The sequence below is a fragment of the Pagrus major genome, chromosome 8 (assembly GCF_040436345.1).
Source record: "Pagrus major chromosome 8, Pma_NU_1.0".
Classification (NCBI taxonomy): domain Eukaryota; kingdom Metazoa; phylum Chordata; class Actinopteri; order Spariformes; family Sparidae; genus Pagrus; species Pagrus major.
The window spans coordinates 9,286,964-9,299,172 of NC_133222.1; the positions used below are offsets into that span (position 1 = coordinate 9,286,964).

A 12,209-nucleotide genomic window follows, 5' to 3' on the forward strand; every position below is an offset into this window, starting at 1 on the left:
GATGACTGCTGCAGCTTTTATTTACAACGGAAAACACATAATACTCCAGTGCTGAGGGCTTACCTCACTGTAAAGAAGTTGCTGCAACTACAAGGGTGTGATCACAAGAGCAGAGCAGACAGTGTGGGAGGAGGAAAGAAGCCCATTCTTTCCAACCAGGTGAGCGACCTCACACAAAAATCAACATGCTCACTGGAGCCCATCGCCCTCACACACACACACACACACACACACACACACACACAATGAGGTACATCGCACAGATAAGGGGAAACATTAGCTCGTGAGTAAATATTTGCCTTCCTTTTTTAAAAAATGTTATGCTGTCTTTGAAAAATGGCTCCACAACAGCTTAAAGGCTGAACATGTGTGATCTAACAGAGCTGTTATCTGATGTGGATAAGCGCAGTACATGAACCGTGTGAGTAACAGGCTTGCTTCACACGGACAGGTCCCTGGAAACCACACTGTACGTCTCCCAGCACTGAAGGTGAGTGTCTGTGTGTTTGTATACATGGGCATGTGCATACAGTAATGGATGGATTGAACTGAATCTGCAAACAAGAGGTTTTTAAAGTGAAGACTTGACTTTCTGTACCCATCTTCTGCCAAAGCTTCCTTATCTTCTGTTGGAACTTGTCAAGACAACAGTGCCTGCAGGTACGTTTGGTCGTTTTTCCCATGCTGATTTACAACACACACTAATATGAGTTACACTGTATCCTGGTGAATAATTCAGGCCATCATCAAATAGTTATAAATGTTTGTGTTTGTTTAGATGGCTCTGACTGCACATTTGAAAAGTAGTTTTCCGACTGCTCAAATAGCACGTTTTTATCTACACTGTTATGATCAGAGTCCACGAGAAAAAGGACTTTACCTCTTTGAATTGCTCCTCACCCTTCTTTATCTTTCTTGCCCTTTGATATGTATTGTCCATCTCCTAATTACTCACTTCCTTCATGATTGCATGTCCACAGATCAGTCGTACTGCCAGAGACCAGTAGGAGGTACTGGCAAACCACGGAGGCCACAGCTCAAAAAAGTTGGCACTGTAGACCAGAGTCTCAGCCTGTGTCCAGTGTTCAGTGTTTATTTCTTGAAAACTGGTTTGGAGCCTCAGTAAATGCACACAATACTTTGGCCAGCCAACAGAGTTTCATGCAATACCTGATCTTAATCATTTGAGTCTTTAGACCAAACCCAAGTCATGAAAACAAATCTACCCATGTCGTTACTCTGCTTGTTCAAGTCAAGTGTCAAATTTCGTGAAAAACCTGAATATGACACAAATGTTTTTCAACATAGTTGCAATGTTTTGTCATAGTTTATGTCCGTGTTTCCCTACAGCATGTTGCAGACAGTCAGTGAGTGGTTCTTCTGGGAGCGTTTGTGGCTGCCAGGAAACGTCTCCTGGTCTGATCTGGAGGACACCGAAGGTCGCAGCTATGCTAAAGCCTCTCAACTCTACGCTGCTCTGCCCTGCGCCCTTTGCATGCTCCTGGTCAGATTTGTGTTTGAGAGGTGAGAATATAGAGTATGTGAGTATAATGTGCCTGTGTGTCATTGAGCTCAGCAATGCAATCGTCTGGTTTCAGAATACTGGGATTATGTTGCGCAAGCTGTGTGGAGCAACACATGGGACTCCAAAGAGCCGCTGTGCTGAACCAGATAATGTGTTTTATAGTTATAGTGTAAAGTTGCTTGTGTATGCGGTTGCAGGTTCTTAGCCGCACCACTGGCTGATGTTTCGGGAGTCAGGGACAAGATACGTCCCAAAGCAGAACGAAACCCACTGCTAGAAAACTACTTCTGTGACCAAGCACGGGTTCCATCACAGGTACGTTTAAAGGGGTATTGCACAGAGAAAGAAAGGTGGTTTGTTGGTCACATACAGAAATATCAATCAATTTTCACACATAAGGTAGAGCATTTGAGTGGCAATTGTTTGATTTGACCCTTTGTTGCTGAACTGAGATGCATAGTAAATGCAATGTTTGCGTCAGAGACTACAATTTAAAGGAGAAGTTCACAAAAAATAAAAATTTTGTCATTATCCATGGTACTCTCATGTTGATAGAAAGTCAGGTGAAGTTTCTTAGTCCAGTTTCTGGAGCTTCAAAGCAAAACAGCGTTGCAGCATTCTCCTAAACAACTGAAGTAGATTGGGACTGGTTTTAAAACTTAAACCAAAAGGTAAACATGTAATGGCTCCATACAGCTCATCTCTGAAAGCCCCAAGATCCCAGATTGATTTGAAATGATGTTATTTACACCCTCGATGTGGGCTTGTACACCCACATCAGATGGGCCGCGTGCTAATGTTTTTAGCTTAGCAGCTACAGTAAGATTTTGGCTCTCAGGGCTTTAAATGTTGTTGTTTTGTTGGTAGTTGTAGTCCCCATGTACTTCAGTTGTTTAGGAGAAAGCTGCAACGTTGTTTTTCTGTGAAGCCCCAGAAATGTTTTGTGGACTTTCAACCAGCATGGGGGTGAGTAGATAATGACTGAACTTTAATTTTTGGGTGAACTTTTCCTTTAAGGCTGCTCATGTATAACTTCAGAGAGTGTGCATCCTCGGGTGGAAAGAGTCTAAAAACTGGATTGTCCCTTTTGTGTCTCAGGCCGACGTGACCTCTCTGTGTAAGAAGACCAGTTGGTCAGAAAGGAGAATTCAAGCCTGGTTCAGGCGGAGGAGGAACCAGGAGCGTCCTGGGCTTCGCAAGAGATTCTGTGAGGCCAGGTGTGTGCGCCTGTGTATGTGTGATGATTACACACTGATGTGAGAACAAATGTTTCTGTGTAAATATGTGAAATTATTGTTCTTGTCTGTCAACAGCTGGAGATGTGCATTTTATTTTTTCGCATTTGTCTATGGAGTCTTAGCTCTCTATGATGTAAGTAGTTTGGGCCTTTTCCCATTTATCACAGTAATTGTATCTATGACAGGGTTTGTCTCTTGTGTCAGTCAGTTTTGAATTAACCAATTTTTCGCTTTGCTGCTTTTTTTGTCTTTCTCTGTGCTTTTCTCCTTCTGTCTCTCGATGTGCATGTACCACTCTGATTTCACTGTGTGCAGCTTGTGAAAGTACTTGGCTCGCTCCCTGTCTCATGTCACTCTGTGCTTCAGGGACTTTCTCACACTCTCAAAGTTGATATGGCAGACAAACATGCATGAGCTCGTGGCAATTGCGCTTGTCTCTTTTCTCAAGGCTATTCTCCAACCCCCCCTCACACCCCTCTCCCTCTCTGTTTTTGTTGGCTGTAGAAACCTTGGTTTTATAATCTGAAGGAGGTTTGGGCAGGCTTCCCTAAACAGGTAAGTGTTTTTACCTTTGCTGTTAGGATGGCTTGTACAATATTTCTTTATGCAGTAAACATCTCTTTGTGTGCGTTATGTATGTCCCTGCAGTCCATGCTGCCATCTCAGTACTGGTATTACATCTTGGAAATGGGCTTCTACGTTTCTCTGCTCCTCAGCCTCTCTTTTGATGTGAAACGGAAGGTGAGTGTGCAGGTGTATCAATTTTAAAACATAACCTGTATTTTGCCTTTTATGTCATGAGGGGTGGCTTTGTTTCGTATACATACATGTTAACCTTTCTTTTGTGTGTGTGTGTGTAGGACTTCAAAGAGCAGGTGATTCATCATACAGCCACGCTGACTCTCTTGAGTTTCTCCTGGGTTTCAAACTACATCCGTATTGGAACCATTGTGATGGCTGTTCATGACTGCGCTGACATACTGCTTGAGGTCAGAGCTGTTTTTCCATCAGTGCATGTGCAAGCTAATCTTTTTTTCATGATGTAAAGCTGATGCTGTATGAGTGGTTTTGCATTGTCACAGTTCTGCAGCAACAGGCTGACTTGAAAAAGTAATTCATGGTTGCAGAGCTTACTTTTTACATCTTCAGAGGAAAGCATACTTGTTTACAAGGCAGAAAAAAATGGCTTAGTGGTCGTGTCAGTAGTTTTATGCAGAACCACAAGATGTCTTATTGATTGCTAGAATTGCTGTAGGCAGGACTCAAACAGGTCTGGTGACATGAAAAGTAAGAAAAATATGCTAAAATGCTCTCACTTACCTTTACTGCCCTTCCAAACTGCATGAACATTGAGTGTGAATAGCAGTTAATGTGAAGGTTTTTGTCTTGCAGGCTGTACATTTCTTGACATTTCTATTTGGGGTTTTTTGTCATGCGAGCTGCACGCAGTGGTGGAAGAAGTATTCCAATGATTTGCTTTAGTAAAAGTAGTAATACTACAGTGTAAAAATACTGTGTCCCAAGTAAAAATCCAGCATAACTCAATATATATTGAATTATAATTGTGGATGCATCCATGTTTTCATCACATGAGCTAAGGAAGGAATGAATAAGGAATGACTTGATGATTAATCAATCGTTAACGCGTGTGAATAATTGTGATTTGAGGACTATATAGTCGATAATGATGGGTTAATAAAAAACAGACTGGGAGATACAGCATTAATGAATAATTCTGCCTAATAAGTCATTAATGCTGTATCTCCCAGTCTGTTATCTAGTAACTCATTAGTTCACAAATATCTGTGAATTGACATACTGACATACTGACAACTCAACTACTCATCATTTAAGCATAAGTTATTTTTTGTGTACCTTCAAGTAGAGTGAAACATAATAGTTACCTAGTAGACTCATTAATTACTAATTACTTACTAATTAGTTATGCTTTTTGTGCCCCCCTCAAGTAAAGGGAGAGTAACTAGTTATTAAGTATTCAGTCACTAATGAGTCTAGATGGTAACTACTCAGTATTATGTTTCATTTTACTTGGAGGTGTAAAAAAAAGAGTAACGTGTGATTAAGTAATTAGTAATTAATGAGTCATCACTAATTTGTTAATATAGTATCTCCCAGACTGGGATTCAGGAATTATTTATTAACGATTTATTAATTATCAAGTGATCTGTGCCTTAGTAACTACTCACATTTCTGTGTACATTCTTATGAAGTGTTACCTTGTTAATATCAATGGCAAACATGCCTGCATTGACTTTAGCGCTGACTGGAAAATGTTCCTGAAAAAAAATAGAAAGATAAAAGACCTGAGCCTTATTCCTTTCTCTGTCACACAGGGTGCAAAGGTATTGAACTACGCCAAGTGGCGCAAGACTGCTAACATCATGTTTGTGGTGTTTACAGCTCTCTTCATGGGGACAAGACTTATTGTTTTCCCTTTCTGGTAAGTGTGTCAAATGGACAGATGCAGTATGTACATGGTGGTGATGCTGGGTGAAAAATGTGTGAAAATAGAATGTGTACACATCTTCTACAGGATTATCCACTGTACATGGGTGTACCCACTAGATCATTTTCCTCCCTTCTTCGGGTATTACTTCTTCAACGTGATGTTGGTGGTTCTACAGATGCTCCACATCTACTGGGCTGTTCTCATATCACGAATGCTTCTCAAGGTTTTCTTCAGCACGGTGTGTTTGCCTGTGTTTGCCTGTGTTTCTATGTGTATATAAAGAGAAATGCATGAAGACTATGCAAATTCTTTCCATGTCTTGTTACTGCTCCTCGGTTCACCCTCATTTTGTTCCTCTTCTCTGTGGTTCATCTTTATCCTGCAGCTGGAGGGCGATGACAGGAGCGATGAAGACGAGGAAGACAGTGACTCACAGAAGGAAAGAAACCACAAATCGAGTCACAAGAATGGCTCTGGAGCCAGAGGCCGGGCCACTGGCCACTGACACATACAGACAGACAGAAACACAGGAAAAGGAAAAATGAACAGCAGACACATGGACGGTTTCAGTCTGAATTGCAGCTGCTAGAATCTAATTTCACACATAACAGAAGAGTAAACATGCTTGAGCAGAGAATAGGCAGTTTTAAAGGAACTGTGAAGGATTATAAATAAACTGATTTGAAGCTGCATGGTTTAACAACGTATTACCTTATTGTTCTCTTAATTAAAAAATAGAGGAAAACTCCTTTGATATGATGTTTTTGCATGTTTGTATATTGTTGAAAAAAAAGATATGATATAATCACAATGACATGTGTGAGTCCCATGTATGCCATGTGCTTCCGTGTAGTGGAGCAGAAATGCTAAACTAAAGCACTACAGGGTAATTTATGTTCGTAATACTGTGAATTAATTCGTGTGTGTGTGTGTGTGTGTGTGTGTGTGTGTGTGTGTGTGTGTGTGTGTGTGTGTGTGTGTGTTTAAAACTGGATATGTGTCAGTATTTTTCCATGAGTTCGTCCTGCTTGGCGCTGTGCACCAGTGGCTGTGCCAGCACGCCCTCTCGCGACAATCTGCGAGAACTGACGAGCTGAAACGTTATTTGGTCCGTCCCCATCTGTTACCATAGAAACCCCTACACAAACCTGGCCTGGCCACGTTTAAGAGCTCAGACAACACACAACTTGTTATCTTATCAGTCGGCTTCACAAAGAGTTTTCAGTGTTATGGCCAGCATGGCTGACATGGGAACTTATCGCGCCAATGTGAAAATCGGAAACTGGACCGAGGACTTGCGCTTGGACGAGGTTTGTTTCAAAATAAAGCTCCAAACGCCCGTCACGTTAATAGACACATGACAGCTAGAGTTAGCTTACTCATCCATGTGAGTTAATCTGCTTTTTATGAGGCAAGATGTTAACATAGTGTAAGTGTAGCTGTATACACGTGCTACCAGGCTATTAAATAAATGACTGACAATGGATTTGCCACACTATAAAGCATAACTCTACTCAGTTTAGACTTACAAGATATCAAATGAGTACAGATGCAGCAGAGTTGTACATGTATGCAATGATACTGTCACATTTTCATACTGTTTTACAACCTTCATAGTCTGTATAAACAAGCATTTAAAAGTATGGATACACAACAAAAATTCTCATTACAGGTGCAGTATAGTTAAAAAGTACCATCTCTTGTCAATTATTAATGTTCTTGTTATGGCTAATGTTGGTGTTCTATGCAAGATCATGAACAATTTAGCACAACAACTCATGCACAAAAGCCAGACTACCCAAAAGTACAGAGAGTACTTTAAAGTTATTCTGAAAACATGGTTGAAGGACAATTAGGTCTGTAATCATTAAGATAAAAGATACTGAATATAGATAGCATTTTTACTGAGTGTGTGGTTAGTAATTTCTTGTACTGATGGCATCGGAAATGGTGATGGTGTGTGTGCCCCACTGGGAGCTTAGTATTGTTTTCTTGGTTGTTTGTTTCAGGGTGGTTCTTGTGTTTTCTTAGTTACTCATATTGTGTTTGTTTTGTTTACAAAGTGTAAGCTTTTTCCTCTGTAACATGAGCATCAGGGGTGGCCTCTGCCCAGGGACTACAGAAAGAAATTATCTTTCTGCTATATCTGGTACATTGTGCATTGTCCCTCCTAAATAAACAATAAACACATGTCAATTCAGTTTAAACTTGCCAATCTCATTTCCAAACTCTGGTAAGCACAGCAGCACTGTGCGAGTAAAGAAAGTATAGAACTGTTAAAATCATTTTAGCAGGTTAGCGGCCATTTAGGTTATTACGTAACTTAGCTATTGGGTTACATTTGTTCTCCTCGGGTGGCAGCCTACAAAACATGTACTGTAAGATTGTAGGAAAGTTTTTACTTTGTTTTGCAACCACACTGTGGAATAAAAGGGATGACAACGTCTAACAAGAAAAAAAACATTGATTTTGAAGAGCCAATTGTAGTTGTTTTTGTATTGTTGAATTCCTATTTATACAGGCAATAAAGAGACACACCGGGATGGAGAATTGCTTTAGGGCCTGTTCACTAACAAACAAGATGAAAAAGAAGGGAAGAATACAGTTTTTGTCATACTTCTGACTGTTGGTTGAAAGAAACCATCTAATTTCACATTGCCTGACAGCACCATATATGCACAGCCTGTATTAGCTTGTTCCAACTCTTCATTAAGATACATGTGTGAAATATTCAAAGCCAAGACTCTTTTTGCATCATTTAATAATTTCCCTTAAATTCAGTCATGCATACTTGGTACCTCTGAAAACTTTGGGATTTTTGTTCAAATTTAAACAAAGTTATGTGGGTGTGAACCCTAGAGTTTATACAGTCTGGGGCTTGAGCAAAGTTTGTCTGCACAGCATGAGTTTGTAAAGACTCACTTAATAATTAGCAAACTGGCAGTTACACAGTAATGGAAAGATACAGAAATGTTGTAGGTGCCATTAAATTCCTGTATTTTTCAGTATGCCAAGATAATGGCAGTTTAGAGCTAGAGATAAGACCTGATAATGATGCAATGATATTGTGAAATCTCTGTTTATGCTGATATTTTTGCAGGATGCCAAGAAAGAGTTTCTGGAGAAAAAAGAGAGGGGTGAGCTTTCTGCCCAGAAAGTAGACTTCCTCAAACAGAACATGTTGAGTCCGGTAAAATGACTTCAAGCTGATTAAAAGCACCATTACCAACAACAATAATATCACAATGATGATGGGGATGGTGATGATAATGATGATGGTGTTTGTCCATGTGTGCAGGTGGATCTTACTGTGACCAATGATGGAAGACTGCACTTTGGCGATGTTGTGATGTTGGTGAACATGGGAGGAGAAAACAGGGAGTGCAGCGCAGTCAGCATTAATGCTGATGTTAACAGTTTGATGAAGATTCCTTCGCCTGGCATTCAAGCCCCGTGCGGAATCAGTGCAGGAAGAGATATCCAGCCCTGCACACGCACTGCCTTCATCATTACCAGGTACGCACTCAAATAAAATTAAATTACATTAACACACATCGTAAAACTCCCAGATGTAAATCTGTGACACTTACTGTGTGATTGCAGTGTAGATGGCAGTCCTGATCGATCAACTCTGCATTTTGAGCAAAGTTTTGCCTTGAAGACAACAAGTGGCTTTGCCAGGGGAGTAAGTGAACACACACACGCATGCACACACGCAAAATTTAACATACTAGGAGGAAGTTTTAACTGCTTATAAAACAATTTAATCCTGATGCCTTTATATGTCTGTCACCAGTTTCGATTCCGAGTTGTCCGCATTGAATAAGATATGACATTTTTAAAAAGTGCATGGTTTAGTGCCTGAGGAAAGAAGCTGCTCTGTAGTCTGGCGGTACAGTACGGCACTAAACAAAGTTTACTCTATTTCACCGTCATCATATTACAGTTAATAATCTTACCTAGCCATAAATAGATACATATCTTCATCACCATGCATCCTGCAAATAGTAGGGAACTTAGTACTGCATTGTAAGTGAGTGATAAGTAATGTCTTAGGCCACCTCCTCTGTTCAAAGACAGCCGTTCCAGTTTGACATGGTTTGGATTCCTTTAGTCCTCTTTCAAACTATCTGCAGCGTCTTGACCTGCACTACTGAGTTCCCTGCCCAGACAGCTTAACAACCATTAACACCTGGGCTCACCTAGCCCTAACAACCCACATGAAGGCCGTTTGGGTCAAGGACCCATAGGTGGCCCTAAAAACTCTGTAAGGCCACTCCCACACAGAGTTTAAAAGCCTTCAACTCCCCCTCCCCCCAGTTAGTTAGAACTGAAGAAGCCTCTTGAGTGAGAGGTTTAAAGTCCAGTTGCCTACGATACAGCACTTAGAATTGCCATGACCTGGATGACTGAGAACCTTCATGAACTTGTTGAACGACAGTCTTTGAACAGAGGAGCTGGCCTAAGACATTACTTATCACCCACCTACAATGCAGTACTGAGTTCCCTCCCCAGACAGCCATTCACACCTGGGCTCACCTAGCCTTAGCAACCCACATGAAGGCTGGTTGAGTTAAGGACAAGTCGGTGACGTACAACGTGACGCTTCAGATAAAAATCACAGAAGGGCTGCTTTGCCTGCGGGAAGTGGGAATCGGGTTAATAGGTGATTTTTAGCGGGTTGACCCGCGTTTAAAATACCCGTGTAGACCCGATAATTTTGGTGGAAAAGCAGTATAAGAAATGAATCTTGTTGATGGGTTATTATGGATCATGGTTATCTCAGCAGGACTTCAAGCCTTTAAAGTTACAAACTAGGGATGTGGAGTTTGAAAGACGAGAGTATTTACATGGCAGTGTGGCTCAAAGGATAGATGCAGATAAAGTTGCTGTATGGGAAGTGAAATTATAGGGACTAAAAGTCAAAACATCATTGCCTCAACTGCTTTGATTTGACCATGCTTTTTTAAATCTGTCTCTCAGTGTACACAAAATGATGGAATACACGTTAATATTTGATAAAATAAATAAGAGAACCCTTTTCTGTCAGTTCTTCATGGCCAATATATGAGAATGTCATGTCATTATTGTTATATGTTGACAATATGTGAGTCATTTAATTTTTTATACCTTCAGTTAAAAACGAGCTAGCAAGATTCTATTAGTTAGATTCTTAAATAGCACACATGGTTCACATTTTTCTTTCTTTCTTTTTTTTTTTTTTTTTAACATTTTTTGTCTTCCTTCCCTTGCTTAGCTTTACCTGACAAGTGACCTGCAAAGTTTTCAAAAGGTAGGTTAAGTTTTAAGGTAAGAAAAGATAAGAATTTATTAATCCCTCAGCAGGAAAATCCACATGTTACAACAGCTTAAGAGTCATAGGCAGAGGGAAATAAACAACAGTGGCTGAGTTATAGATAAAATCAGAACAAGCAAGACAAAAAATTGAATGATATAAATGTAATAGTAATAATAATAATAATAAGACTATATAGACAATATACTGTATACTATTTGCCTTTTACTCACTAATATGATCGCGGAGGACAATTGCACATGATAATTGCACCCATGAAGACCATCAAGGAGAGTACATTACACTGAACAACCAACTACAGTTATGAGTTAAACAAAGCAGAAAGCTTACAGGTACACTTGTTAAACGCAGAATGCATTGGGTAGGGTTTGTCCTTTTCATAAGATTTTCTACAATTGTTAATCTCGTACTATTGTGACTTCATTTAAAGTGTGCAAAAAAGTCCCGCCTACAAGAAGTAAACTTGGAAGGTGGCAGCTCCTTTCTCTCATGGTGGAAGATAGTGCACTTTGACCCCCAGGAGAGGCTTGAATATGAGGGACAGCCTGTCCATGTAAGTTCTCGCTGTTCTTTAAATCATTAACTGAACAGTGGTACAAAATGTTTCTTTTGTTTCCACCTCACTTGCATTCAGAATATCAATGCATTTTTAAAAGGCTTTTCTTTTTCTCCAGGCCAATGTGAAGGTGCTGATCGTACACTGCAAGACAAACCAAGCTCTTGCTGCTCTGGGTGATCAAGTCCTTTGGTACTTTCCAGGTTCCTCTTAAAAATAACCCCAAACCAAGTTGAAATATGCTGCTGTGTCAAATCCAATATTCTGTAAATGTTTTTGATGTGTGTGTCAACTTGGAGGTCCAATCAGTAATGTACTCAAATATATGTAACCAAATATGTCTTTTATAAAGAGAGAGAGAGAGAGAGATCAGAGGAAAACTACAGTGTGGATGAAGGTCTGCTTGCTTTCTGTAAAAACAAACATCCTGTTAAGTTCCTTTTTTAATAAGGTTACTGTGACATGAAAAAACTATCCCTGAGATGCTTTGGTCAACTCCGAGGCAACTCTGCATCGTAGCAGCATTTTCAGCAAACATCTGAACTTTTGTTCATATTGAGTATTCAGTTGCACTCAGCTGGCATAAAATGAGGACCTCCAATATGGCAGCTACAGGTCATTTTACAATTCCTGCATGCCCGCTGTCGTTTTAAAGCTAACAGTTGTGTCCCTGCAGGACCACATATGGCAAAGAGTATGAGGTTACGGCTCACACCTTTTTGGACTCCCATAAAGCTGAACAGGACGATAACCATTGGATGATGTGCACCTCTGACCCAGCAGGAAACAGGCTTTTGCTTCTCAACCACCCACAGTCAGCGGCTAACAACGAGGAGCTCACACAGGCAAACCCTGACATCTAAAATCTAACACAGTCCACTCTTGTATCTCTGTGTTGTATACAATTAAGGCACATAGATGCCACATCAGCAATGATGCCTAAACGCTTTAAAATAAAGGTTGTTTCATTCTGTTTGGTACACTGACTTTTTCTTCTTGTGCAAAGACATTCCAGAGTGGACTCCAACCTGGAGTGTTAAGGTTACATGTTTCACATCAGCTAGCCAAGCCCCCAGGAGGGTCTGTAGAAAGAAGAATTTGAT

At 40.3% G+C, this 12,209-nt stretch overlaps 2 protein-coding genes across 2 annotated transcripts; both read left to right on the forward strand.

Annotated features, from left to right (window-relative positions):
- The first annotated feature begins 454 nt into the window (after positions 1–454).
- Positions 455–5,738, forward strand: cers3b (ceramide synthase 3b). The gene is made up of 12 exons (XM_073472540.1): positions 455–490; positions 615–660; positions 1,351–1,524; positions 1,723–1,840; positions 2,624–2,742; positions 2,839–2,896; positions 3,268–3,318; positions 3,412–3,504; positions 3,624–3,752; positions 5,118–5,224; positions 5,318–5,471; positions 5,619–5,738. The coding sequence occupies exons 3-12, from the start codon at positions 1,352–1,354 to the stop codon at positions 5,736–5,738; spliced, it is 1,122 nt and encodes a 373-aa protein (XP_073328641.1). The 5' UTR covers positions 455–490; positions 615–660; position 1,351.
- Positions 5,739–6,471: 733 nt separating this feature from the next.
- On the forward strand, positions 6,472–12,086 carry cfap161 (cilia and flagella associated protein 161). Its single transcript, XM_073472938.1, has 8 exons — positions 6,472–6,543; positions 8,334–8,423; positions 8,532–8,749; positions 8,837–8,918; positions 10,491–10,526; positions 10,981–11,103; positions 11,225–11,298; positions 11,783–12,086. Exons 1-8 carry the CDS (start codon positions 6,472–6,474, stop codon positions 11,967–11,969), a joined length of 882 nt encoding a protein of 293 aa, XP_073329039.1. The 3' UTR covers positions 11,970–12,086.
- Positions 12,087–12,209: the final 123 nt, after the last annotated feature.

What these genes read in the sequence shown, in the direction of transcription:
- cers3b (XM_073472540.1), top strand. Translation starts at nt 1,352, where the DNA reads ATGTTGCAGACAGTCAGTGAGTGGTTCTTCTGGGAGCGTTTGTGGCTG. An exon ending in GAGTCTTAGCTCTCTATGAT is followed by an intron (nt 2,897 to 3,267) that starts GTAAGTAGTTTG and finishes TGTTGGCTGTAG; the next exon opens with AAACCTTGGTTTTATAATCT. An exon ending in CTTTTGATGTGAAACGGAAG is followed by an intron (nt 3,505 to 3,623) that starts GTGAGTGTGCAG and finishes GTGTGTGTGTAG; the next exon opens with GACTTCAAAGAGCAGGTGAT.
- cfap161 (XM_073472938.1), top strand. Translation starts at nt 6,472, where the DNA reads ATGGCTGACATGGGAACTTATCGCGCCAATGTGAAAATCGGAAACTGG. An exon ending in AGGACTTGCGCTTGGACGAG is followed by an intron (nt 6,544 to 8,333) that starts GTTTGTTTCAAA and finishes ATATTTTTGCAG; the next exon opens with GATGCCAAGAAAGAGTTTCT. An exon ending in AACAGAACATGTTGAGTCCG is followed by an intron (nt 8,424 to 8,531) that starts GTAAAATGACTT and finishes CCATGTGTGCAG; the next exon opens with GTGGATCTTACTGTGACCAA.